Genomic DNA, 24,175 nt, shown 5'->3' with positions numbered 1-24,175 from the left:
TCGCCAAAAAGTGGTACACAGTCCCCCAGCTCACCAGCCCTGCTCCAACAAGGCTGACACTCCCTACTTGCATAGAAGATTAAGGGTTGAAATGGTTGTTCTAGTATATAATGCAATGTTTTCTACAACATGAGGCAACTTCAATGGCAGAGACCAAAGGAGGCTGGAGTTTCACAGCATGCTATAGCTGCACGAGGGCTCTCTTTTGTTCCAGATCATGTGGCTCAGAGCAACCTGATCTAGTGTGAGGTGTCCCTGCCCATGGCAGAGGGGGCTGGAACTACATGATCCTTGAGGTCCCTCCCAACCCTAACAATTCTATGATTCTGTGATTCTATGTATATATGCCCTAAGGTGGGAACTGGTTTGTGCCTACAATAAGGAAGGAAGAGCAGCAGTGCCATCGATTCTGCTTGCTTGCATTTCTGTAAAGGGAGGACAGACATGCTTAACTGTAGGAGATGGATTTAGCTGGAGGCACAACCCTGCTACCTGGTATTTCTTCCTGGTTGCCCTCTGGCCTTTAGATAAGTCCTCTTATCCACCCCCTCTCCTCCCACATTCCCCTACAGCCATGGCTGTCGCTGCCAATCCCCTTTTCAGGCAGGTGCTTAAAGCAGGACATGATTCAGCAGTGCTGGCTGGAGCATCCAAGGGTTCCTTCTTGTCCCCACAGGCAGGAGTGCTATCTCAAAATCAAACTCAGTAGTGCTACTAACAGTGCCGCTCATGTTCACCTTTCACAGCCTAGCAATTCACACAGGACACAGGATACTTTTCTTCCCCCCCACCAGTCTGTAGTAAATAAATAAATGATAAAGGATTGCTGGTACAGGCCTGCACAACATCCTGATGCACACTGCTTGTGTGGATTGTCCCCCCATGGCCAGACATATTGACAATCTCCCTTCAACAGCCCCACTGTGTTCCCCTCTCCCTAAGGGAAACACTCCCAGGTGCTTTAGGGTCTTCAGGAGCTGTCAAGCCCCCATTACTGATTTTGCATCTTTCTGTCCCCTCTCCAGTCCATCTGCACTAGAAGGAGAAGACTGGCTCCTAGAGGGGCTCTGACTGAGGAGCAGGAAGCACCATGGGCAGGCAACTCTTGTGTAAACTCCAAGATATGGTAGGAATGGAGCAGTAGCTCTGTTGGCTAGCAGAGCTCAAGATTATTATGCTTCCCACAGCAAAGGCTGTCAGGTTTGCATTTAAGGCTCTTGGGTGCCTGGGGTAACACTTGATGGGAGTGAAGCACTAACAAGCATCAGGCACAGGTCTGTAGGAAGTTAAATGCTCAGCTGTGATTCCTGAAGCTGAGACCCCAAGAGGCATACCGACTCCACCAAGGTAAGGCGAGATGGTGTTCCAGGCACTGATGCTGCCCTTCCTCAGACATTGTCCCAGGGCCAGTTCAAGATGCAGCAGTGGGATTCCTTCAAAGAGAAGAGCGATGAAGTATGGGATCAGGAATGCTCCTGTGAAAACACAATTAAGTGTAATTGAACCACATGATTGTGTTTATCTCACTGAAATTGCTGTTTAGTGATTTATCTTCTTTATGACCCTAACAAAGTCCTTGTGGGACGTGCCACGTAACAGCTGTTACTGGTAACTTGCTTGGTGAAGATGTGGAAGGAAGGATTGGGATGCTTAGTGGTGCAGGATGCTTCTCCATAGACACTGCTACAGCCTTTCTTTTAAGCACCCCATGAGGGTGGTGAGACACTGGAACAGGTTGCCCAGGGAGGTGGTAGAAGCCTCATCCCTGGAGGTTTTGAAGGCCAGGTTGGATGTGGCTCTGAGAAACTTGATGTAGTGTGAGGTGTCCCTGCACTTGTGAGGGGTTCCTGCCCATGGCAGGGGGTTGGAACTGGATGATCCTTGAGGTCCCTTCCAACCCTAACAATTCTATGATTTTATGATCTTCTTTTCTCCCCCTGCTCATAAAGCACAAGGCTTCACCTTTCCTCTGTACCATCTGTTTCCCTTTTAGAATAGAATAGAATAAACCAGGTTGGAAGAGACCTTCAAGATCATCATGTCCAACCTATCATCCAACATCACCTAATCAACTAAACCATGCAACCAAGCATCCTGTCAAGCCTTGTCCTAAACACCTCCAGTGATGCTGACTCCACCACCTCCTTGAGCAGCCCATTCCAATGGGCAATCACTCTCTCTGTGTAGAACTTCCTCCTAACCTCCAGCCTAAACCTCCCTTGGTGCAGCTTGAGACTGTGTCCTCTTGTTCTGGTGCTGGTTGCCTGGGAGAAGAGACTAACCTCTGCCTGACTACAACCTCCCTTCAGGTAGTTGTAGAGAGCGATAAGGTCACCCCTGAGTCTCCTCTTCTCCAGGCTAAGCAGCCCCAGCTCCCTCAGTCTCTCCTCATAGGGCTTGTGTTCCAAGCCCCTCACCAACTTTGTTGCCCTTCTCTGGACATGCTCCAGCAAGTCAACCTCCTTTTGGTGCATCACCTCATTTTCTTCCTTAAAGTTCTCAGGCTCATGCTCCTCTTCCTCCATCCTCCAGCAAGATTCTGTGCTGGAGACCCCCAGGAAATGAGGTCATTAGCCTCTGTCTAATGAAAACTGAAAGCGATGCTGAAGTTGTGCTGTGAAATATGGGAGCAATGAAACCTGATTTCCTCCCACTTCGCATCCTCTGTGCCTTTCATGCTTTTCTCATAGCCACTCCCTTGGGCTAGAGGCAGCACCTTGCTGTTTGGAAAGTATCAATCCTGCTGGCAGCCTGGCTGGTTTATGCAAAAGGCTGTGCAACACCTCATCTCACCTCCCCTTCAGGAGGGACATGGGTTTGAGTCTGGGAGAAGTTTCCTCAGTATGCTTAGAGCACCTGCACAATTAGATTAGAATGATTGAAGTTTATTGCCATAGCCAACAACCACTTGTGACCACAAAGCCTCTTTTCTTTGGGAAAACAAAGTATGTGCTGGACAGACAGGAAATTATTTGTTGAGGTAGAAATGGAGATTTCTAAACCAAGAATCTAGGGTTGAATTCTGTGTGTTAACTTTGAACCGAATGCCCTCATTACGTGATGGTTAAAAAGGGGATTTTGAAGCAGACAGGTTTGGGGATCCAGGGATTGTTCACACACAGTTCATGACGGTTGCAGATGACACCAAGCTGTGTGGTCTGGTTGACACGCTGGAGGGAAGGGATGCCACCCTGAGGGACTTGGACAGGCTTCAGAGGTGGGCCTCAGCCCCCTCCCAATATTCCTACCAAGTGATGGTGACCCTGTGCACCTAACTGCTCTGTCAATAAACCTGTGCCTTGTTACACCATTTCAGCTTTGCCATATCCGAGTCTGCCCAGCTCTGGAAACCACACAGAAAGAGAGTGCTGTTCAATAGTTTATCAAGTGAGCTGCTGCTCCTAATTTGCCCAAAGTGGAAATAGATGCCTCTCTTTATGATCTAATTTCGTAGACTGTTTTCAGCTGATTCAAACAGGGACTCTCACAGTCCATTGCCAGTGTGTTAAATCCTCCATCTGGATTCTCGGTACCCCTGCTCAGTAGTCTTCTTGCTTGGAGAAAGCTCTAAACTGGTTGCTAGAAGTCCCCCAAGAGAGTGATTTAGAGGGAATTAAGAGCCACAACAGTGTGTTGACTTTTAGGTGTTTTACTACTTGATGAAATCTCATCTGGAGATACCTGTTGAAGCTCCCAGGTGAATAATAAGGAGTTTGCAGGTCTCTGCTGCAAGAAATCAGTAAGATCTCACCATGCTCAGTCCTCTTCTGCCCTTCAAACCTGCTGCAATATGCCCCCTCGGCAGCATCCCTGAGGGCACCCACTGGGCCCTCCTAATAGCCTGACCTCTTGGGCTGTCTCCTGGGAAGAGCAAATCATTCACAGGAGTGACTGGAGGACACAGTGCGGAGCACTCCGCTTGTTGGCCCAGCTGCTTGGCCACACACCAGCTCCGGGTGGCAGCTGCAGCCCATGTGATGCTGAGCGCTTGCTAGCAGAGTGGTCCATAAGGAAACAACATATCTCCCATATCATATCTCCCTGGAAGTAACTGTGTAATAATTAGTGCAAACTGCCCTCTGTTATCTCTCTCCCCTTTTCTCTTTGTTAGTTGAACTGTTGAGAGTAAAGCATGCTTAGATATCCTGCCGAGAGAAGCCCGTTCACCATGTGCTGATGTGTACATATCTGCAGTCATATTTACAACACAGCAAAACATAGTGCCACACTTGGAAAGAAACTACTGGTTTTCCATGAGAACAATGTAAAAAGTATGCTGTCTGCAAATATGAAAGTACAGCAGGAGATTGGGCTAAGAAGAAATGGTGAATGGAGCTAAAATCTTTCTCAAACCCAATTCAAGCAAGTGGCCTGTGGTGTGAAACTCTTTTCAGTTATTCATTCTTTTGCTTTACAGTATTTTTAGGCAAAAAGAATAGAATAGAATAGAATAGAATAGAATAGAATAGAATAGAATAGAATAGAATAGACCAGGTTGGAAGAGACCTTCACTGTGTCCAACCTATCATCCAACACCACCTAATCAACTAAACCATGCAGCCAAGCACCTTATCAAGTCTCCTCCTAAACACCTCCAATGATGGTGACTCCACCACCTCCCTGGGCAGCCCATTCCAATGGGCAGTCACTCTCTCTGTGTAGAACTTCTTCCTAACATCCAGCCTAAACCTCCCCTGGTGCAGCTTGAGACTCTGTCCTCTTGTTCTGGTGCTGGTTGCCTGGGACAAGAGACCAACCTCCGCCTGTCTACAGCCTCCCTTCAGGTAGTTGTAGACAGCAATAAGGTCACCCCTGAGTCTCCTCTTCTCCAGGCTAAGCAACCCCAGCTCCCTCAGTCTCTCCTCACAGGGCTTGTGTTCCAAGCCCCTCACCAACTTTGTTGCCCTTCTCTGGACACGCTCCAGCAAGTCAACATCCTTTCTAAACTGAGGGGCCCAGAACTGGACACAGGACTCAAGGTGTGGCCTAACCACTGCAGAGTACAGGGGCACAATGACTTCCCTGCTCCTGCTGGCCACACTATTCTTGATGCAGGCCAGGATGCCATTGGCCTTCTTGGCCACCTGGGCACACTGCTGGCTCATGTTTAGGCGGCTGTCAATCAGTACCCCCAGGTCCCTCTCTGTTTGGGAGCTCTATCATGCAATCTATAGAACACTCTGTACAGCTAAAGACACAACATAGAGCCATGGAGCCACCAGGATGGAATGGATTTAGAGATGGTAACAAATTCTATCTCCTCCATCCCAAACTAGAACTAACTGCAGCCAAGCTAATACCAATGGGAGATGTTTATTCAGCTTACTCTTAGGAACTTCATTGGTTGATGCAAGTGAGAAACAGCCAACCCCAGCTGTAGAGACAAGAGTGTGCTCTGCACTGGTACCTACTTGACAGCTAGGCAAAAAAAGAGTAATCTGCAGATGACCTTTCCATTTTGGAACTGTGTAAAGGACTCACTGGGTTACCTGAAGGTGTCAGCAAGGGAACTAGAGTGTTTTAAAGGTTAATGTATGTTTGGCAGGGGGATTGGACTCGATGATCTCTTGAGGTCCCATCCAGCCTCTAATATATTGTGATAATGTGTAAATCAGGTCAGAAAAGCAACTGCTCAACCATATTTAGCTCCCTGTCTGCAGAGAAGGTAAACAATCTTGAAGGGTGCAATCTTTATGATAAGCTCACAAACTACTAGGCAGCCTATTGAGAGTTGCTGATGTACTGGAGGCCATAATAATAGCGGGAGGCTAATGAAGAAGCACAGTCTAAAGCTGAATCATGGCAACTAGCAAAGCAGAACAAAGCAGCCAGAATGGTTTTGTGACATTGTGGAAATAGAATAGAATAGAATAGAATAGAATAGAATAGAATAGAATAGAATAGAATAGAATAGAATAGAATAGAATAGAATCATAGAATCAGTCAGGGTTGGATGGAACCACAAGGATCCTCTAGTTCCAACCCCCCTGCCATGGGCAGGGACACCCCACACTACATCAGGCTGGCCAGAGCCTCATCCAGCCTGGTCTTAAACACCTCCAGGGATGGGGCCTCAACCACCTCCCTGGACAACCCATTCCAGGGCTTCACCACTCTCATGGTGAAGAACTTCCTCCTCACCTCCAGCCTGAATCTCCCCACCTCCAGCTTCATTCCATTCCCCCTAGTCCTATCACTCCCTGATATCCTGAGAAGTCCCTCCCCAGCCTTCTTGTAGGCCCCCTTCAGATACTGGAAGGCCACAATGAGGTCACCTTGGAGCCTTCTCTTCTCCAGACTGAACAGCCCCAACTCCTTCAGTCTGTCCTCATAGGAGAAGTGCTCCAGCCCTCTGATCATCCTTGTGGCCCTTCTCTGGACATGTTCCAGAATAGAATAGAATAGAATAGAATGAGTAGGAGATAGTAGTAGACCTCACTGATAGAACTGGGAAGCAGTTGGAAGTATCAGCCAAGTGGCCTCCTGATGAAGATGTACCAAGCCCAGCAGAAACAGATGAGCCTCAGTGAGAAGCAGAGAAGAAAATCAATCAGCTTTGCTTGAAGTCAGGGTAGCAATAAAGACTTCCTAAATGGTGGATAAGAACTTAGGGGAGCTGATGCTTGTGCTCAATATTGTTGCCTGAAGATTAGCTATCAGAAGTATGGTAGGTAACTTGAAATGATGACCTCAAGCATTTGAAAGTCTAGACCATGAATAATAGATTTCCTTCAGATTAGAGATTTAGGAATGAAAAAAAATAGATTATAATGATCACTGAAATTACTCAGAACTTGGCAAAATATTAATTCCAAAGGAAATGCATCTATAGAGCCTGAAAAACTCAGAAAGCACATCTCAGTACAACACAATGCAACAAGCGTTCAGTGATCCACTTCACCAGTTCCACTGGCAGATTTTTCTGAAAGGCTGAGAACTTAATGTGATAATTTGTTTACCTGAAAAAAATTGCAATGGGTGGTAACTACTCACTCAGCTACAAAGTTATTAGCTGTAGAAAGGGGATTATCAGCTCTGACCCCTTTCTCCGCAGGAGTTCAGCTAAGCAGCGCAGCAGCCAACGCAGCAACAAATGACATCAAGACATCAGGTAGGACAAAAAGCAGCAACTTGGTAATATTCATCTCTCTCTGGAAAACAATACTTCATCATCTTTGCTATGTCTTCTGCACAGGCACTGTTCCAGCTGAAAACAATGAGGAACTATTTTTTAATACAAAATGTGGTTTTACGGTAGCTCAGCATGCAGTACACTATAAGCTGCATATGACATGCAGTTTATAGGAGTTCATTAAGCTACTGCAAATGTCATGTCTTTGCAGAGTATTTATGATGGCACTGATCTTGTCTTGGAGGTCATGTTGCAGGAAGTTGCAGACTCTGAAGCTTTGCAGGGTTGAGTTTCATATGTAGATGACCATACCTTCTAGTGTAAGGATGAAGGAGCTAAAGCTGTGCCCAGAAAACCCAGGGGGCAATAGCCATGTCAAAGATAGGTGGGTAACACCCACAGATCAACTTATAAACCAACCTTGGTGAACTTCTCTGTTAAATACTTATGCCTAAAGGATGCAAGAGAGAAGCACCCAGTTGCAAGCATGCACCAACCAACCTGAACTGTAAAGGGCAACCCAGTATTACTAAGAAGTTATGAAAGGGTCGATCCCAAATGCTGTAGCTTTCCACTGAGGGCTTGAGCAGGACATGGTAGCAATCCACTAATTATGTTCCTTGTAACATAATCAACTTTTCTATCAAAGACTGAATACAATTCCTCCTCCCTCCTCCCTCCCTTTCCCCCCCTGCTTTCTTACAGTATCTTCTGGGTGTACCTGTTGCTCCTCTCAGGTTTTATTTTCCTCCTGAGGACAAAGTGAGCCAGGCAAGCAAGCCAGCTGTAGTTCAAATTCTAGCAGAAGGTAAGGTAGGCCATGGGTTATGAAAGTCTGTAAATCATTGCCTCAGAAGTAAACAGTTCTCCCTTTCTAGCAAGACTTCAGTGTTTATGTACATTTGTTTCCTTAGAAAGAAACTTTGGTTTATATTGAATATATTTTTCAGTCACCTTGTAGGCTTGGGTATGATGCCTATTTGTAATACCCATGGGTAATAAAATACAAGCTACCCATGGGTATTATATACCTACTAGCTATAATCAGAAGTCAAATACTGCAGTAAGGTGCAGCTAGAACTGGGTTAGGGGTTTTTTAAGTACACTTGATGCTTGTGTATGTACATATAGAGCTATATGACTTGCTTAAACCTCAGCTGTAAGCGACAAACCATACACTGGGTCATTTACAGACTCCTTTTCAATCCCAGTTGCCTGGGAACCTTTGTGTTTGTCACCACTCACTCACTGTGGCAAACAACCTTCATATCCATTAGTCATGAAAGTAAATAACTAACTTTACTCGGGCAATAAAGCCAAATAATCAGTAACAGCAGCAGGTGATAAATGTCAGCAAAACTGATATTATAGTCAAGTTACTGAGTAACATTGATGTGCAATGAATCAGGTCCAGAGGTCTGATGAGAACAGCTGACATGAGAGGAACTTATTTTTTTATCTCTTGTTTTTTAAAAGATCTGGAAATGAGGAAAAGTGAATTGCCTAACTCTTAAACACTTGGGTATCACCTGAACCACCTGTGAAACTGGGATCTGCACCTCAGGAGCCCTTCAGCCCCACGGCACGTGTCTGTGCCACATCCATACCGGGTTCTGCTGTGCTTGTGGCTGTGGGAAACCACTGCAGCTTTCAGGGCTCCTCATGAGCAATGATACTGCTGCTGTCTCTCATGTTGACATCTTCAGATGCACACAACAGGATTTATACTCCAGTGCCCCTCGAAATCTATTGGGCTTTTGCATCTGAGTGCTTTGCTTGCACAAACACAAACCCCAGTCACGTCACTGCCTTAAATTAGCAGAAGTATAACTCAGCTACATTATACACTGGTGTAAACCCAACAGCTCTGTCTTCTTGGTGGTCTTCATGACTCACTCAAACTCTTTCAACACCAGCTTTCTGGAATAAATTATTTGCAAACCCTGCAGCACTTTGCTACAAAATCTGTCCTGACGTTGAGCTCTCTGAGCCCTTTGTTAAAATCCAGTGACCAAACTTTGGCTGTATATCCTTATATCACAGGATGTCAGGGGTTGGAAGGGACCTTTGAAGGTCATTGAGTCCAACCCCCCTGCCAGAGCAGGACCATAGAATCTAACACAGCTCAAACAGGAACACATCCAGATGGGTCTTGAAAGTCTCCAGAGAAGGAGACTCCACAACCTCCTTGGGCAGCCTGTTCCAGTGCTCTGTGACCCTCACAGTGAAGAAGTTCCTCCTCATGTTGAGGTGGAACCTCCTGACCTTTATTCACTGCTGTCTTGTAGTGATGCAAAGTAGCTATGTGCCACTACTGAGTCTGATAGTCATTTGACACTGATTTTTTTTGTTGTTAGCAAAACTACTACTCTTGGAGCAAAGGAACAACTCAGCCTTTGTCCCTGAATAATTTTCCTATATTTATTATATTTAAACCTGCTCTAAATCATAGAATCATAGAATTGTTAGGGTTGGAAGGGACCTCAAGGATCATCCAGTTCCAACCCTCCTGACATGGGCAGGGACACTTCACACTAGATCAGGTTGCTCAGAGCCACATCCAGCCTGGCGTTAAAAACCTCCAGGGATGAAGCTGCCACCACCTCCCTGGGCAACCTGTTCCAGTGCCTCACCACCCTCATGGGGAAGAACTTCTTCCTAACATCCAATCTGAATCTGCCCATTTCTATTTTTGTTCCATTCCCCCTAGTCCTATCACTACCTGACACCCTAAAAAGTCCCCCCCCAGCTTTCTTGTAGCCCCCTTCAGATACTGGAAGGCCACAATAAGGTTCCTAGCAGCTGCTTTGGGATACATCAGCACTCAGAAGCTGGACACAGAAGAAAACAGTATTTCTGAGCATGGTGCAGTCATGAGACAGGTCACTGAAGATCTACTTGCACTCAAACTCCCTCTTCTGAGGTGGAAGAGTTCTGTAGGGCAAGGGACCCTGGAGTGCAGGGATAGAGGGGAGAAATCAAACATCAATAGGAGGCAAGTGTTGCTAGTCTCCTGAAGTGGGGCTAGGATCTGAATCAGTGGAAAAACAGCTGGCTATAGTTAGCCCTGTGCCTCCAGCACAGAGCAGCAGCCTTTTGTGCTTCATGGGGAGACATGGAAACCTTTTTATGGTCAGTAGAACAATATATTGTCTTAATTCATAACAGACATTGCACAAAACCCTGAAGCACGGGGTTCATGAAGCCTCATGCAGTTGGTGGCCCCAGAAAAAGGTCTGTGTAATGAGATGTGTGGAGGAGCTGCATCTTGCAATGGTCCCATCTCTGAGTTTCAAACCTGCCATTAAGCACTTTGCATTAATTGTTTATTGCATTGCAAAAATACCACATTACCTTAGTTTTAGTATGTGGTATGTTGTATATTAATACTGAATGCTTTTGTTCCTTTGCTCCAAGACAGAAAGGCCACCTGAGATGCTGGGAGGTATTTGTCTGACCTACAGCTCCTACTTTAGAAGAGCATCCTCCCTTCAGGTCTCATGCTATAACTGATAGGGTGGCATCTGTAAAAGCATTTATCATGTCTCATTAATGCATTATGAACTGAAGTGACCATTCCAGCCATTCTCATGGGCAAACACAGAGAAACAGCTTGCACCCATTGCTTTCTAACCACCTAGTTATGGCACCCCGAGAATGTTTCACTGGATTTCACATCTTGTGACTGTGTCATGGGAAATGTTTCTTTATCTGCTTATGATAAACACACTCTTTCATTTTCAATTTCATGAGCTAAACAGATTGGATTCTTAAGTCATTCCTTGTCCCAGAAGTTTTGCAGACCTTGAGCTTTCCAGACCAAGAACTGTTGGGGTTCTTCTGCATTTTATGTACTTTTTCAAGTTGAACTTGAACGGTGGACTTTCAGAAGAAGTCAGAAGCCTTTGTATCAGTAGCAGTATCTCCACCTGCTCCCTACTGCTCTGCTTATACATGCCCAGATTCTTTTTGTTGATATGACCTGCCATACCTCATTTATTCATCTACTTAGCAGACTCCTTAGGAAGCTACTTCCTTCTGAAATACCTCCTTCCATTAAAGGCAGCATCAGGTCTTGGTCACTTGCTTGATTCAAATAGACGTAGCTCATCAAGTAATGTTGTTATCTTGGTGGAACAAGCTTGGATTTAATAAGGTTTTCTATCTGACATTTTCTCCAGGTGTGAATTTCTGTTTCTCTACACAACTGTTTTAGCCCAGTATTATCCATTACCTTTCAATTTGCTGTGTCACTGTGCTTTGGACAGCCTGCCACAGCACAACTCAAAAGTTACTGTGAATGGTGAGTTATCACAGAATGTTAGGGGTTGGAAGGGACCTCCAGAGATCATCAAGTACTCTTTTCTGATCCAATTATTTTTACCAAATTAGCTGCTTCTAAAGGAATCCTTTGTGGGAATGGTGCCCAGGGACAAGCTTGGGCATCTGTCTGCACTGCCTGGCAGGCTCCTGTTGGTGTTCTATCAGCTAAGCCTTTTAAATAGTCTCACAGATATCAAAAAATGCCATTTAGTTCTGCACAGGGGCAGCTCCAGACAATAGGGCAGTACCTAAGAGGATCAGAGAAAGGAGGGCAATGCCTTGCTCACCTTCCAAAAGGAAAGTGCAGTGACCATTTTTCTAGGGGCTGGTTTGTTCAGGCCTCCTGAAGCTTTATCACTTGTCCTCAGTGTAATGAGCTGCAGGTTCTGTTTTCTGCTCCCATCAGGACCGTAGAAGAATGTAAGAACTTTAACATTGGTTTTGCTGAGAGTTTACATCAGTGTGGTCTTGCTTCTTCAAAGTTAACATGAAATATTCTCCTACAGGAAAAGGCTAATCTAATTGGTGCAAAATATTGATGAGAATTAGATAATTTTAAAAGGAGGGAAAAAAAACAACCAAAAACCCCAAAACAAATCAACAAGACTCAATGTAAACACAAAACTTCCATGGCCATCCTAAGTTAGTATTGTGTGGTGGGTTGAAATTTGCCCCCCCAACATGAAGTAGCTACTAGCTTCTCCTTTTTTCTGCCCTCTCTCCCCCCCACTCCCCCACATTACAAAAGAGAGAAGAGAAAGGAGCAGAGAAAGTTGCTCTTAGGCTTAACCAAAACAATGCAGCCAAGGTCGAGCAGAAGCAAGTTAGTATGAGGAGAGGAGACGAGACTTGAGGAGAGGAGGCTCAAGGAGAGGAGACTCAAGGAGAGGGGAGAAAACTCAAGGAGAGGAGAAGAGACTCAAGGAGAGGAGAAGAGACTGAAGGAGAGGAGACTCAAGGAGACTCAAGGAGAGGAGACTCGAGGAGAGGAGGGGAGAAGAGAGGAGCCTTGAGGAAAGGAGATGAGAGGAGACTTGAGGAGAGGAGACAAGAGAAGATTTGAGAAGAGACTTGAGGAGACTCAAGGAGGGGAGAGAAGACTTGAGGAGAAGAGACTTGAGACTCGAGGAGAGGAGAGGAGACTCAAGGAGAGGAGACTTGAGGAGAGGTGATGAGAGGAGATGAGAGGAGACTCGAGGAGATGAGAGGAGACTCGAGGAGAGGGGAGGAGAGGAGAGGAGAGGATTGTTTTGGTACAACCAGTTTAAGTTATCTCTGCAATGGAATTGTTTGGAATTATCTTTGCTTTCCTCTTCACACCCAATAGTGATTTATTTACATTTTACTACTTTTCTGCTCAAGATCTGTGAAAGATTTTAAAGGCATAGCCTAGAACTACCACATACAGCTATAGCAGAATCGTATAGTTGAACATTCTGGCAAAGTCCCATTCCAGTCTTACCGCCTCCATGTATCTGACACAAGTATGGAAATCGCCACACATTCCCCAGGCCGACGGCAAATCCAATACAGCTTAAAATATACTGGAACTTATTGTCCCACTTGGGCCTGCCATCTTCTTTAAGGGTTTCAGTTGACACTGATAAACCTTTTGACATTGCAATGGAATGCCCTTGGCTCCTTAAGCACCTTTCCACAGGAGTGAAAAGATGCTCCACAACCTGTCTCTTCTGCAGGGTTTGCTTGGGATGGAGTGGAGAACCCCGGAAGGAGAGGTGGAGCGTTCTTTTTATGTGATGTGTTGCAATGTGTCATTGCCAAAGCCGCAGTTTAAAGACAAAACCAGGAATTGATATTATATTGAGAGTCACCACTCCTGACTTTTTTTTTTCCCCACATCCATCTACAGTTAGAGCCCTTGGGAACATGTTGTTAATGGGCAACTCGAGATCAAACAGGTCTTTATTTTCTGTTCTCCTCTTCTGAGATACCTTCAGAGAACTGTGACTCTGAATGTGATTAAAAAGAAACCTTTACCATAGATTGACTAAGGTAGTAAACTACTTAGCAAAAACTGTGAATAAAGTGTTTGCATTTTTCTTTGTTAGCTTGCTCCTAGAGTAAAGGAATGAAGACATCTTTTGCAAATGCAAAAAGTAGATTGAAAAGCTAAATTAAAATGGTAAACAGTAGACTATGTATGTTCAGACAGTAGAATTTAGTCCATTTTCACCCTAGCTGCTATGGGTTAATCACTTCCCACCTGTCAATGAATCCCAAGTGACTATTTTCATTGTTCATTAAATAGTTACTGATGAATGCAGGAGCTGAATGCTTTCCTTCAGTTGAAAGTATGTGAGAATGTTTTTCTGTTGCCCTTAAGTTATACCAGGAGTTTGCTATTTTGCACACTGAATCACTTCACTCCACACTAAACACATCAGCCAGCCAACTTGCTTGTTTCATTTAAATCAACCTTTTATGCCTGGATAGAATAGAATAGAATTAACCAGGTTGGAAGAGACCTTTGAGATCATTGAGTCCAACCCTATCACCCAACACTATCTAATCAACTAAACCATGGCACCGAGCACCTCATTAAGTCTCTTCCTAAATACCTCTAGTGATGGTGACTCCACCACCTCTCTGAGCAGCACATTTCAATGGCAAATCACTCTTTCTATGAAGAGCTTCTTCCTAACATCCAGCCTAAACCTCCCCTGGTGCACCTCGGGACTGTGTCCTCTTGTTGTGGTACTGGTTGCCTGGGAGAAGAGACCAACCCCCACCTGGCTACAACCTCCCTTCAGGTAGTTGTAGAGAGCAATAAGGTCTCCTCTGAGCCTCCTCTTCTCCGAGCCTCCCCTTCTCCAGGCTAAGCAACCCCAGCTCCCTCAGTCTCTCCTCATAGGGTTGTGCTCCTAACCCCTCACCAACTTTGTTGCCCTTCTCTGGACACATTCCAACAACTCAACATCTTTCCTAAACTAAGGGGCCCAGAACTGGACACAGGACTCAAGGTGTGGCCTAACCAGTGCAGTGTACAGGGGCAGAATGACCTCCCTGCTCCTGCTGGCCACACTGTTGCTGATGCAGGCCAGGATGCCATTGGCCTTCTTGTTTGGAAATAGGAAAAGTAGCTGAGTGAAGATGGATTTAATTTTTTTGTTTCAAATACTTAAAGAAAAAATAAAGTTCTGTTCTGCAGCTAAGCATAAAAAGATGATCAGGCTGCCAAGGTCATGCAACCAGAAGCCAGTTTCACATCTGGGCTGCGCAAACCTCCTTATCTCCGCAAACATCCAGATCCATAGGTAGAACAACTCAGCCTCCCTAGCCCCTGTTGGGATAGCTCAGAGGGCACACAGTGTGGTTTCTCAGTGCTTAGCATAGCTGCTGCCAGGGCAACCACCACCACTGCCCCTTCTGCTGCTGTGCTTTGAACCAGGAGATGCCTTGCGCTGTGCTGAAGCCATTCTAGCAGCAGACTACACTGATTTCCATACTCACCACCTGCAGCTTCCAACTCAGTTTCACTCATCTTCAGTGGCTAAGTTTTTTCTCAGCAGGAAAATCTCACAACATTTATTTTTCCCACTGCAGAATCACATCTTTAAAGAATTTAAAGACCTACTCACATTCAAATAATAGAAAGAAAAAAAAGGGGGGGAAAAAGAACAAAGAAAAATAAAAAAGGAAAAACAAATTGGAATTAAAATTAATCCAATCACTCAAACACACATTCAGTGCCTGATATCTTACTCTCAATTTAGAGCAGATACACTCACTACTCTAAAGACACACTCTGGAGTAGATATAACCTAAATATCCCCAGTTCTTGTAAGAGAGAATTTTGATTATATGTGAGCATCGGGGTGTAAATTGGATCATTGCTTGTCTTAAAAGGTGGGTATAGGAAGAGCTGCAAAATAGTACACATGGGTTGCCTATGGATAAAAGTGCCACCTCCCCAGAGAGGACATCTGAACTGACAGCTTCTGGCATTCAGCCTGGATGCTCTAATGGTGCCCATTTCTCTCTCCAGTGACCACATAAGGAATGAGACTTCTGACTGAGCTCCTCTGGGTCACTTGGAAGCTAGAAGCTTGAGGCAATTGCAAGGTAGGCATGCATGTGCATTGTGCCTGCGTGTGTGTCTGAACTAGAGCTGCACACCTTGATTGTGACTGATTAGGGCAAGCAGCTTTCCATCTGTGATTGTTTTAGGCTGTGCCTTTAAGGAAGGGACAGTTGCTGGATCACTCTGGCTGAATCTTTTGAAATAATAATGAAAACAAGACATTCTAAACGAATTTCATTGGTAGATTGGTAGAATGCAACTTCAAGTTTTAGTTCTGGTTGAGTCTCAGCCAGTTCTCTTGTGACTGTCTTTTCAGTCTGTCTGCTTCTGTCTCTCTCTGAGCTGGACGGAGTTAACCTTGAACTAAAAGATAAGAATAATTCTTGCATATGCTTTGAGCTAAAAGAATTTCCTCCTTAATAATTACCTTTTCTCTCTCTCTAACCCTGTTTGGGAAAAAAAGGGAGGTTGGGGGAGAGAGGGAGCGCAGGGTGGGGGGGCCCTCCTGGCTGGAGGAGGGAGTTTTATTCTGTATTACATTCTTTGCTGTATATTTCTGCATATATTGTAAATACTGTATGTTGTGTATATATTCACTGCATCTCATCCTGCTTGTAACTATAGCTTTAATTCATCTCTGCTTCTCCGACTGAGTTAGCCGTGATTTCTTTGTGCGTGGGGAGGAACTGAACTTTCCCTCACCACCACAGCATCACTTGGGTGCCTTGGATCCTGCCCCAGCCTTGCAGGCAAGTGATGCACCACTTGCTCCTGCTTGAAAGAGAAGGCAGACTTTGCCATTTTGTGAACTGCTGCTGCCCTACTGCAGGGCTACCTCTTCTGCTAACAGCAAAAGCAGTGCTGTCTGCTGGGAGTGTGAAAGTAATAGGCAGTTAATAAAACATCCAGAACTATAAATGAATCAAGCTGTCATTCTCATACTTAGAAATGTTTTTATTAAATATGTTTAACTTTTACACGAGAAAAATGATATTGGTGGTTTTGTGCAAGACAGTGGCATGGAAAGTAAAAAGAATTTCATGTGCAAGAGAAGTTGGTATTCAGTTACCCTTCATATTGGCTACCCAACCAATAGTGGAAGAGCCCTTACAGCATGTCAGGTGCAGTATCTCCCCGGGAAAGAGAGAACTGCAGGCCAATTTCAAAAGAGATGGCTTCACAACCAGAAAGAGGAGAAGTAATTTGGCCTGGTGTCCCAGCCACTTGCAAATGTGGCTGTTTTGCTTTCAGGAACCAAGCCAGTCACTCTTCACAATGCCTTGCATTGTTAAGTAAACAAATGTTTACCTGGAAAAAAAACCCCACGTGGTTATCCTTTTGTGGAAATAAAATTAACTTTGGGTTCTTTACAAAAATATAGTTACTTTTCTCGCTGACAAAGCATCCTTCCACATGTTTAGAATGGTTTTATGCTGAGTACTTTAAGTTTCCATTGACAGAGGTCTCAGATGAGGAGACGATCAGGCCTGTAGAATCATTCTTTTTCTGACAGCAATTTCTGATGGCTTTGTATATGGCAAAGACAGGGATGACCAAACTAGGCACTCCAGCAATGATTACAATAATAACATACACCCAGCCAGGATATTCAGTCTTCTGTGGTTTGGGGAAATCCTCCTGAAAGAGCAATCAAGTTGAAGAAAGTCACGAGGAGCAAATAATTGGGAACATGCAGACGTTCAATCATTCAACTGATCAACTGATCAACTGGGCCCCTCAGTTTAGGAAGGATGTTGACTTGCTGGAACGAGTCCAGAGAAGGACAATGAAGTTGGTGAGGGGTTTGGAACACAAGCCCTGTGAGGAAAGACTGAGGGAGCTGGGATTGCTTAGCCTGGAGAAAAGGAGACTCAGGGGTGACCTTATCACTCTCTACAACTACCTGAAGGGAGGTTGCAGACAGCTGGATGATGGTCTCTTCTCCCAGGCAGCCAGCACCAGAACAAGAGGACACAGTCTCAGGCTATGCCAGGGGAGGTTTAGGTTGCATGTTAGGAAAAAGTTCTACACAGAGAGAGTGATTGCCCATTGGAATGGGCTGCCTGGGGAGGTGGTGGAGTCAGCATCATTGGAGGTGTTCAGGAGGAGACTTGATGGGGTGCTTGGTGCCATGGGTTAGTTGTTTAGGTGGTATTGGATTGGTTGATGGGTTGGACCCAAGCACCCCCAAGTCTTTTTCCACAGGGCTGCTTCCTCTCACCCTCTCCTCCAGTCTGTATTGACAATGAAGATTGTTCCAGCCCAGGTGCAGAACCTTGCACTTGCTCTGGTTGAACTTCATGAGGTTCACCTGGTTCCACCTCTCCAGCTTACCCAGCTCCCTCTGAATGCTGTCCTGTCCTTCTGGTGTATCAACAGTGCCACTCAGCCTGGTGTCATCTGCACACTTGCTGATGGTGCACTCAATACCACTGTCTATATCACTGATAAAAATATTGAACTCATGGGTCCCAGTATGGACCCCTGCGGTACACTACTTGTCACAAGTGCAAAAGGCTTCATGCAGCTAGCATTCATAAATGGGCATAGATCCCAAACTAAAAGTTAATGCTTTGTTCTCCCCACACTCATCTGCACCAAGAGTGCATACAATGTCAACTGGTTTTATAGAAGTACACTTAAGGTGTACATAGACTAAAACTGCCTCTGCCCATCTATACAAAGCGATGCTAACATTCAGCTTTTCCTTCAGTTACAAGCATCACTGAGGACTTGACACATGAACTGAAGAGTAAACCCAAAATTTAGGTAACAAATAGTGTTGGAATTCCATAAGGAAAGATTTCTGAAAGAAAAATATTCATATTTATATATGTGTATATATATATACACATATATCAGTATCATATTATCACCAAGGTTGGAAGAGACCTCAAAGATCATCAAGTCCAACCTATCACCCAAGACCTCATAACTAGACCATGGCACCAAGTGTCACGTCCAATCCCCTTTCGAACACCTCCAGGGATGGTGACTCCACCACCTCCCTGGGCAGCACATTACAATGGCAAATGACTCTCTCAGTGAAGAACTTTCTCCTTGCCTCAAGCCTAAACTTCCCCTGGTGCAGCTTGAGACTGTGTCCTCTTGTTCTGGTGATGGTTACCTGGGAGAAGAGACCAACCCCCCACCTGACTACAACCTCCCTTCAGGTAGTTGTAGAGAGCAATAAGGTCTCCTCTGAGCCTCCTCTTCTCCGAGACTCCTCTTCTCCAGGCTAAGCAACCCCAGCTCCCTCAGCCTCTCCTCATAGGGCTGTGCTCCAAACCCCTCACCAACTTTGTTGCCCTTCTCTGGACACATTCCAGCAACTCAACATCTTTCCTAAACTCAGGGGCCCAGAACTGGACACAGGACTCAAGGTGTGGCCTAACCAGTGCTGAGTACAGGGACAGAATGACTTCCCTGCTCCTGCTGGCCACACTATTCTTGATGCAGGCCAGGATGCCATTGGCCTTCTTGGCCACCTGGGCACACTGCTGGTTCATGTTTAGGCAGCTGTCAATCAGTACGCCCAGGTCCCTTTCTGTCTGCCCACTTTCTAGCCACTCCAACCCCAGCCTGTAGCTCTGCATGGGGTTGTTGTGGCCAAAATGCAGCACCCAACACTTGGACTTGTTGAATGCCATCCTGTTGGACTCTGCCCAGCTGTCCATTCAGTCAAGGTCCCTCTGCAGAGCCTTTCTACCCTCTAACAGACCAACCTCTGCCCCCAACTTGGTGTCATCTGCAAATTTGCTGACATACTTAAACTATACTAATCCTATATATACTTAAACTTGCATATATATATAAATCAGAGTTTTAGTTTTGCAAGATCTTTTCTATTAATAAACATCTTTTTATCTTCATTCACACAGATCGTTTGTCTCTTGTTCCAGAAACATACTACCTAGAGTTACTACATACTAAGTACCTGAGCTGTAAAAAACGACAAAGCAAACAGTAACTGATACTGAATCTTAGTATCAACACATTTTACAATGAAGAAGCCTTATATACAAAACAAAATAGACATGCTGGAATGTGTCCAGAGAAGGGCAACAAAGCTGAGGAGGGGTTTGGAACACAAGCCCTATGAGGAGAGGCTGAGGCAGCTGGGGTTGCTTAGCCTGGAGAAGAGGAGACTCAGGGGAGACCTCATTGCTCTCTACAGCTACCTGAAGGGAGGTTGTAGCCAGGTGGGGGTTGGTCTCTTCTCCCAGGCAACCAGCACCAGAACAAGAGGAGAAAGTCTCAAGCTGCACCAGTGGAGGTTTAAGCTGGATGTTAGGAAGAAGTTCTTCAGAGAAAGAGAGATTGGCTGTTGGAATGAGCTGTCCAGGGAGGTGGTGGAGTCCCCATCACTGGAGGTATTTAGGAAGAGACTGGATGGGGTGCTTGGTGCCATGGTTTAGTTGATTAGATAACGTTGGATGAGAAGTTGGACTCGATGATCTCAAAGGTCTCTTCCAACCTGGTTAATTCTATTCTATTCTATTCTATTCTATTCTATTCTATTCTATTCTATTCTATTCTATCCTATCCTAGCCTAGCCTAGCCTAGCCTAGCCTATCCTATCCTATCCTACCCTACTCCTCCACCAGTGATAAGTAACCAGCACAAGGGTAGTTCTGTGATTTTAAATGCATACAGAAATGTGAGCACTATCAAAATAGCTTCACATATTCGGTGCCTTTTCAACATAGAAAGGCTGTGACATTTTCAGCACTTCCATAATCCCTGCTGGGGAGCACACATCTGTTTCAATCTTGTCTGGCAACTGGACTCATGGTTTGGTTTTTTTTCTGCTTTGGAAAATCTGCTTAGGTGTCTCTTTAGACAGGTTGCAGGCATCACATCTGAGTTTAGGATTATTTTTACTAGGTGTCCTGAGGTAAGTTTTGTATTGGAAAACTGTTTCAAATGAGAGATGGATGTAGGTGACTGTGGCTCTTGCATTAAAGAAGAATACATAAAATGATTCTAAATAAATATTTTGGGGTTTATATACTTACATAGCTCGGGTCCCAAACGCTGTAAAGCAGCTCTTCGTTGACTTTCACCACAAAATAAAAGAGGAAGATCACTAACATAATGAGAGGACTGATAACTCTCCAGGTAACCTGCCAGAAAATGTTGGGCTTGTGTCCAATCATGAACTCAATGTCCTTGTTAAACCTATAAGGAAAAACAGGAAGTTCAGGACAGTAGAAACTGGTCAGGATCAAAGGGCTCCTGCTCATTAACAGAGAAGCCCAGACTGTCTCCAGCTGGGCTTTCCAGGACTTTGCTAATGTCAGTGTGAAAGGAGGATTGGTAACAGCATTGGGAGTTAGACCTAAGTAGTTCAGATTAATACAGATAGAGTTGCAAGTCAAGAAAATTGTATCTGCAAGTTTATTTTCTTCGAGAAGTCTGTGAGGGGTATGTGAAATAGTTTGGAATACAAAAGAATAGAATAGAATAAACCAGGTTGGAAGAGACCTTCAAGATCATCGTGTCCAACCTATCATCCAACACCACCCAACCAACTAAACCATGCAACCAAGCACCCTGTCAAGTCTCCTCCTGAACACCTCCAATGATGGTGACTCCACGACCTCCCTGGGCAGCCCATTCCAATGGGCAATCACTCTCTCTGTGTAGAACTTCCTCCTAACCTCCAGCCTAAACCTCCCCTGGTGCAGCCTGAGACTGTGTCCTCTTGTTCTGGTACTGGTTGCCTGGGAGAAGAGACCAGCCTCCTCTTCTCCAGGCTAAGCAACCCCAGCTCCCTCAGCCTCTCCTCATAGGGCTTGTGCTCCAAACCCCTCACCAACTTTGTTGCCCTTAAGAGTTAATGCAGAGGGAGTTTCCCTATAAAATATCATAGTATGGTTTCATGATTATTTGGTAAGCAACTCAGAGCTACATAAACTAAAAGGAATGACACAATGCTACAATTAAAAGTAAATTAGAGTATTAAACAAAATTAGATTCTGTGCATAATTTTTGCTTAATTTAGATTACTGCTACTTTTTTAAGGTTGAGTACTGAAACAATATTGCACTTTACAGTGATTAAGAGAATCTATAGAAGTGTTATTTGGGTTACTCCTAGAGAAGGCAGTGAACAATGGGGCAAAAACGTCTCCACAACAAGATACAATCATAGAAGCATAGAATTGTTAGGGTTGGAAGAGACCTCAAGGATCATCTAGTTCCAACCCCCCCTGCCATGCCCAAGCTGTGCCAGGGGAGTTTTGGGCTCAAGATGAAGAGAAAGATCTTCACAGAGAGAGTTGTTAGCTGTTGGAATGTGCTGCCCAGGGAGGTGGTGGAGTCACCATCCCTGGAGGTGTTCAAGAGGGGATTGGATGTGGCACTTGGTGCCGTGGTTTAGTGGTCATGAGGTGTTGGGTGACAGGTTGGACTTGATGATCTTTGAGGTCTTTTCCAACCTTATAGATTCTATGATTCTATGACCTAGATAAAAACCCCCATGCCATGGGCAGGGAGAAGGTTGCTCAAGGCCTGTCTTAATAAAGCATTTTGTCTCGTTGTTGAGCACTGTACTAGAAACCTCAGTCATAAGTACCAGGTCATTTCAAGGATTCCTATAACAGAGATTCTACACACTGAAATGTATTAAGATTGCAGTTACACAACTGATCAATTTATGCAATGTTTAACTTGTATTTCATACCTGTCTATTCCATAAATGTAGACCACTGAAAACGTCTCACAAAATGCAATTATCAGCAAGGGAATAGAGCCAGCAAAATTGTCAAACAGAGCCAGCCAGTAATTACCAGAGTTCAGCACAAAAATAAAAGCTATCAGGTAAGACCCCAAACAAATGAGACCTGTGGAAACAATCAGAACGACAGCATGTTTAGGCAAAGGGGGGAAATACAAAACAAACAACCCAAACCAACCAAAAATCCAACAAACCAACCAAAACCCCCAAACCAAGCAAACAAAAATCAACCAAACAAAAAAAACCCCAAACAACCCACCCCCACACACATCCAAAAACAGAATGAAAACCAAACCAAACACACAAAAAAAACCAAACCAAAATTGTTAAGATGTTTTCCCAGTGGCTTTATAAGTAACTTTTAATTCCATTGCAGCATGATATGCTGCAAATGGAATGAGAGAAGGCCAAGGAGAGAAACAGGTCCACCTCCTCCTAGTCAGTGAGTCAGAATGGGTAAAGTGCTCAGGTCCTTCAGCTTCACAATGGAGGACAGGGAGAATTCTCATGAGCAGGCTGAGGGACAAGCCACAGGGTAAGTGCAGAAGGAAGGTCACAGGAGCTGCCCCAATGTGGGACATGAGAAAACCTTCAGTAGGTTACCTGGGAGTCTTAGGACCATGCCAGATAAGAAAGTAGATGGGTGGTGGGTTGATTTTTCAGCATACAATTCATTCCCTAACGGGAGAGGAGGTCACTTGTCTCTAAAAAGCACTTACCAGTAACCATTTCCTTAGGCACTTTGGGGGGTATAAGCTTAAGATCTTGTAAAGGTACAAGCACACCTTCCATATTTCCAAACATAGATGACAAACCCAAGCAGAAGAGCATGATGAAGAAGAGAATGGACCACAAAGGTGAGACAGGCATTTTGGTGATAGCTTCAGTGAAGACAATAAAGGCCAGGCCAGTTCCTTCAACTCCCTGTGGAAGATGTCAGAAGCTCCAAAATGAGGCTCATTAACATTGCACAGCACTTAAATTCACATCAGTGTTCACTCGACTTGGAGGATGCTAAACCATGCCACAAGGCTTCTCACAAAGCCCTCCTAATACAACAATATATTTACTGCAATTATAATACAAATGATATTTGATGGAATTTTATGGACCCCTGTTTTCACCTGTAATTTACCACCTTATTAACAAAAATATAGCTGCAACCATTTAATCCTTCCTGTAGTTTTTTCACACTGGTGTGTGCCAAAGCCCATTCTTTTTGCATTGTGACACACTTCTACTGATCACTACAGGACTTGCTCCAGCAAGGAAGCGTCCTTGCTCTGGGAAACTTTTCCCTGGTCTTCTTGTGCTATGGCAACTGCAAATAGCTAATTCCAGAGAAGCACTTGCTGCTGTTTTTCCAGCCACACAAGGTCAGCCTGGAACATTTGTGGTTTTAGTTACTAGTCTGACAGATTGCCAGTAGGAATTCAACATTTCATATATTCAAAGGAAAAAATGTGGTAAATAATTATCACAGTATCACAGTACCACCAAGGTTGGAAGAGACCTCAAAGATCATCAAGTCCAACCTGTCACCACAGACCTCATGACTAGACCATGGCACCAAGTGCCACATCCAATCCCCTCTTGAACACCTCCAGGGACGGTGACTCCACCACCTTCCTGGGCAGCACATTCCAATGACGAATGACTCTCTCCATGAAGAACTTTCTCCTCACCTCGAGCCTAAACTTCCCCTGGCACAGCTTGAGACTGTGTCCTCTTGTTCTGGTGCTGGTTGCCTGGGAGAACAGACCAACCCCTTCCTGGCTACAACCACCCTTCAGGTAGTTGTAGAGAGCAATGAGGTCTCCCCTGAGCCTCCTCTTCTCCAGGCTAAACAATCCCAGCTCCCTCAGCCTCTCCTCACAGGGCTGTGCTCAAGGCCTCTCCCCAGCCTTGTTGCCCTTCTCTGGACACGTTCAAGTGTC

At 44.9% G+C, this 24,175-nt stretch overlaps 2 protein-coding genes across 2 annotated transcripts in view; both read right to left on the bottom strand.

Moving 5' to 3' along the window:
* The window catches only part of LOC104299417 (sodium-dependent neutral amino acid transporter B(0)AT3), a 38,442-nt gene extending 22,144 nt beyond the window's left edge, over window positions 1–16,298 (bottom strand). Inside the window, exons 1-4 of the mRNA XM_009899576.2 lie at window positions 16,200–16,298; window positions 14,350–14,362; window positions 12,918–13,034; window positions 1,335–1,475 (exon numbers count right to left, since the gene is read on the bottom strand). Of these exons, the coding sequence (XP_009897878.2) occupies window positions 1,335–1,475; window positions 12,918–13,034; window positions 14,350–14,362; window positions 16,200–16,298 (370 nt within the window). The remainder of the gene's footprint in view (window positions 1–1,334; window positions 1,476–12,917; window positions 13,035–14,349; window positions 14,363–16,199) is intronic.
* Window positions 16,299–16,847: 549 nt separating this feature from the next.
* Window positions 16,848–24,175, bottom strand: part of SLC6A19 (solute carrier family 6 member 19) — a 32,550-nt gene continuing 25,222 nt past the window's right edge. The window contains exons 9-12 of the mRNA XM_009899578.2: window positions 22,958–23,162; window positions 22,185–22,344; window positions 20,516–20,678; window positions 16,848–17,135 (exon numbers count right to left, since the gene is read on the bottom strand). Coding sequence (XP_009897880.2) covers window positions 16,926–17,135; window positions 20,516–20,678; window positions 22,185–22,344; window positions 22,958–23,162 — 738 coding nt within the window. The 3' untranslated portion in view covers window positions 16,848–16,925. The remainder of the gene's footprint in view (window positions 17,136–20,515; window positions 20,679–22,184; window positions 22,345–22,957; window positions 23,163–24,175) is intronic.

Source organism: Dryobates pubescens, chromosome 9, assembly GCF_014839835.1.
Source record: "Dryobates pubescens isolate bDryPub1 chromosome 9, bDryPub1.pri, whole genome shotgun sequence".
Classification (NCBI taxonomy): Eukaryota; Metazoa; Chordata; class Aves; order Piciformes; family Picidae; genus Dryobates; species Dryobates pubescens.
This window is presented reverse-complemented; position numbering and strand designations above follow the sequence as displayed.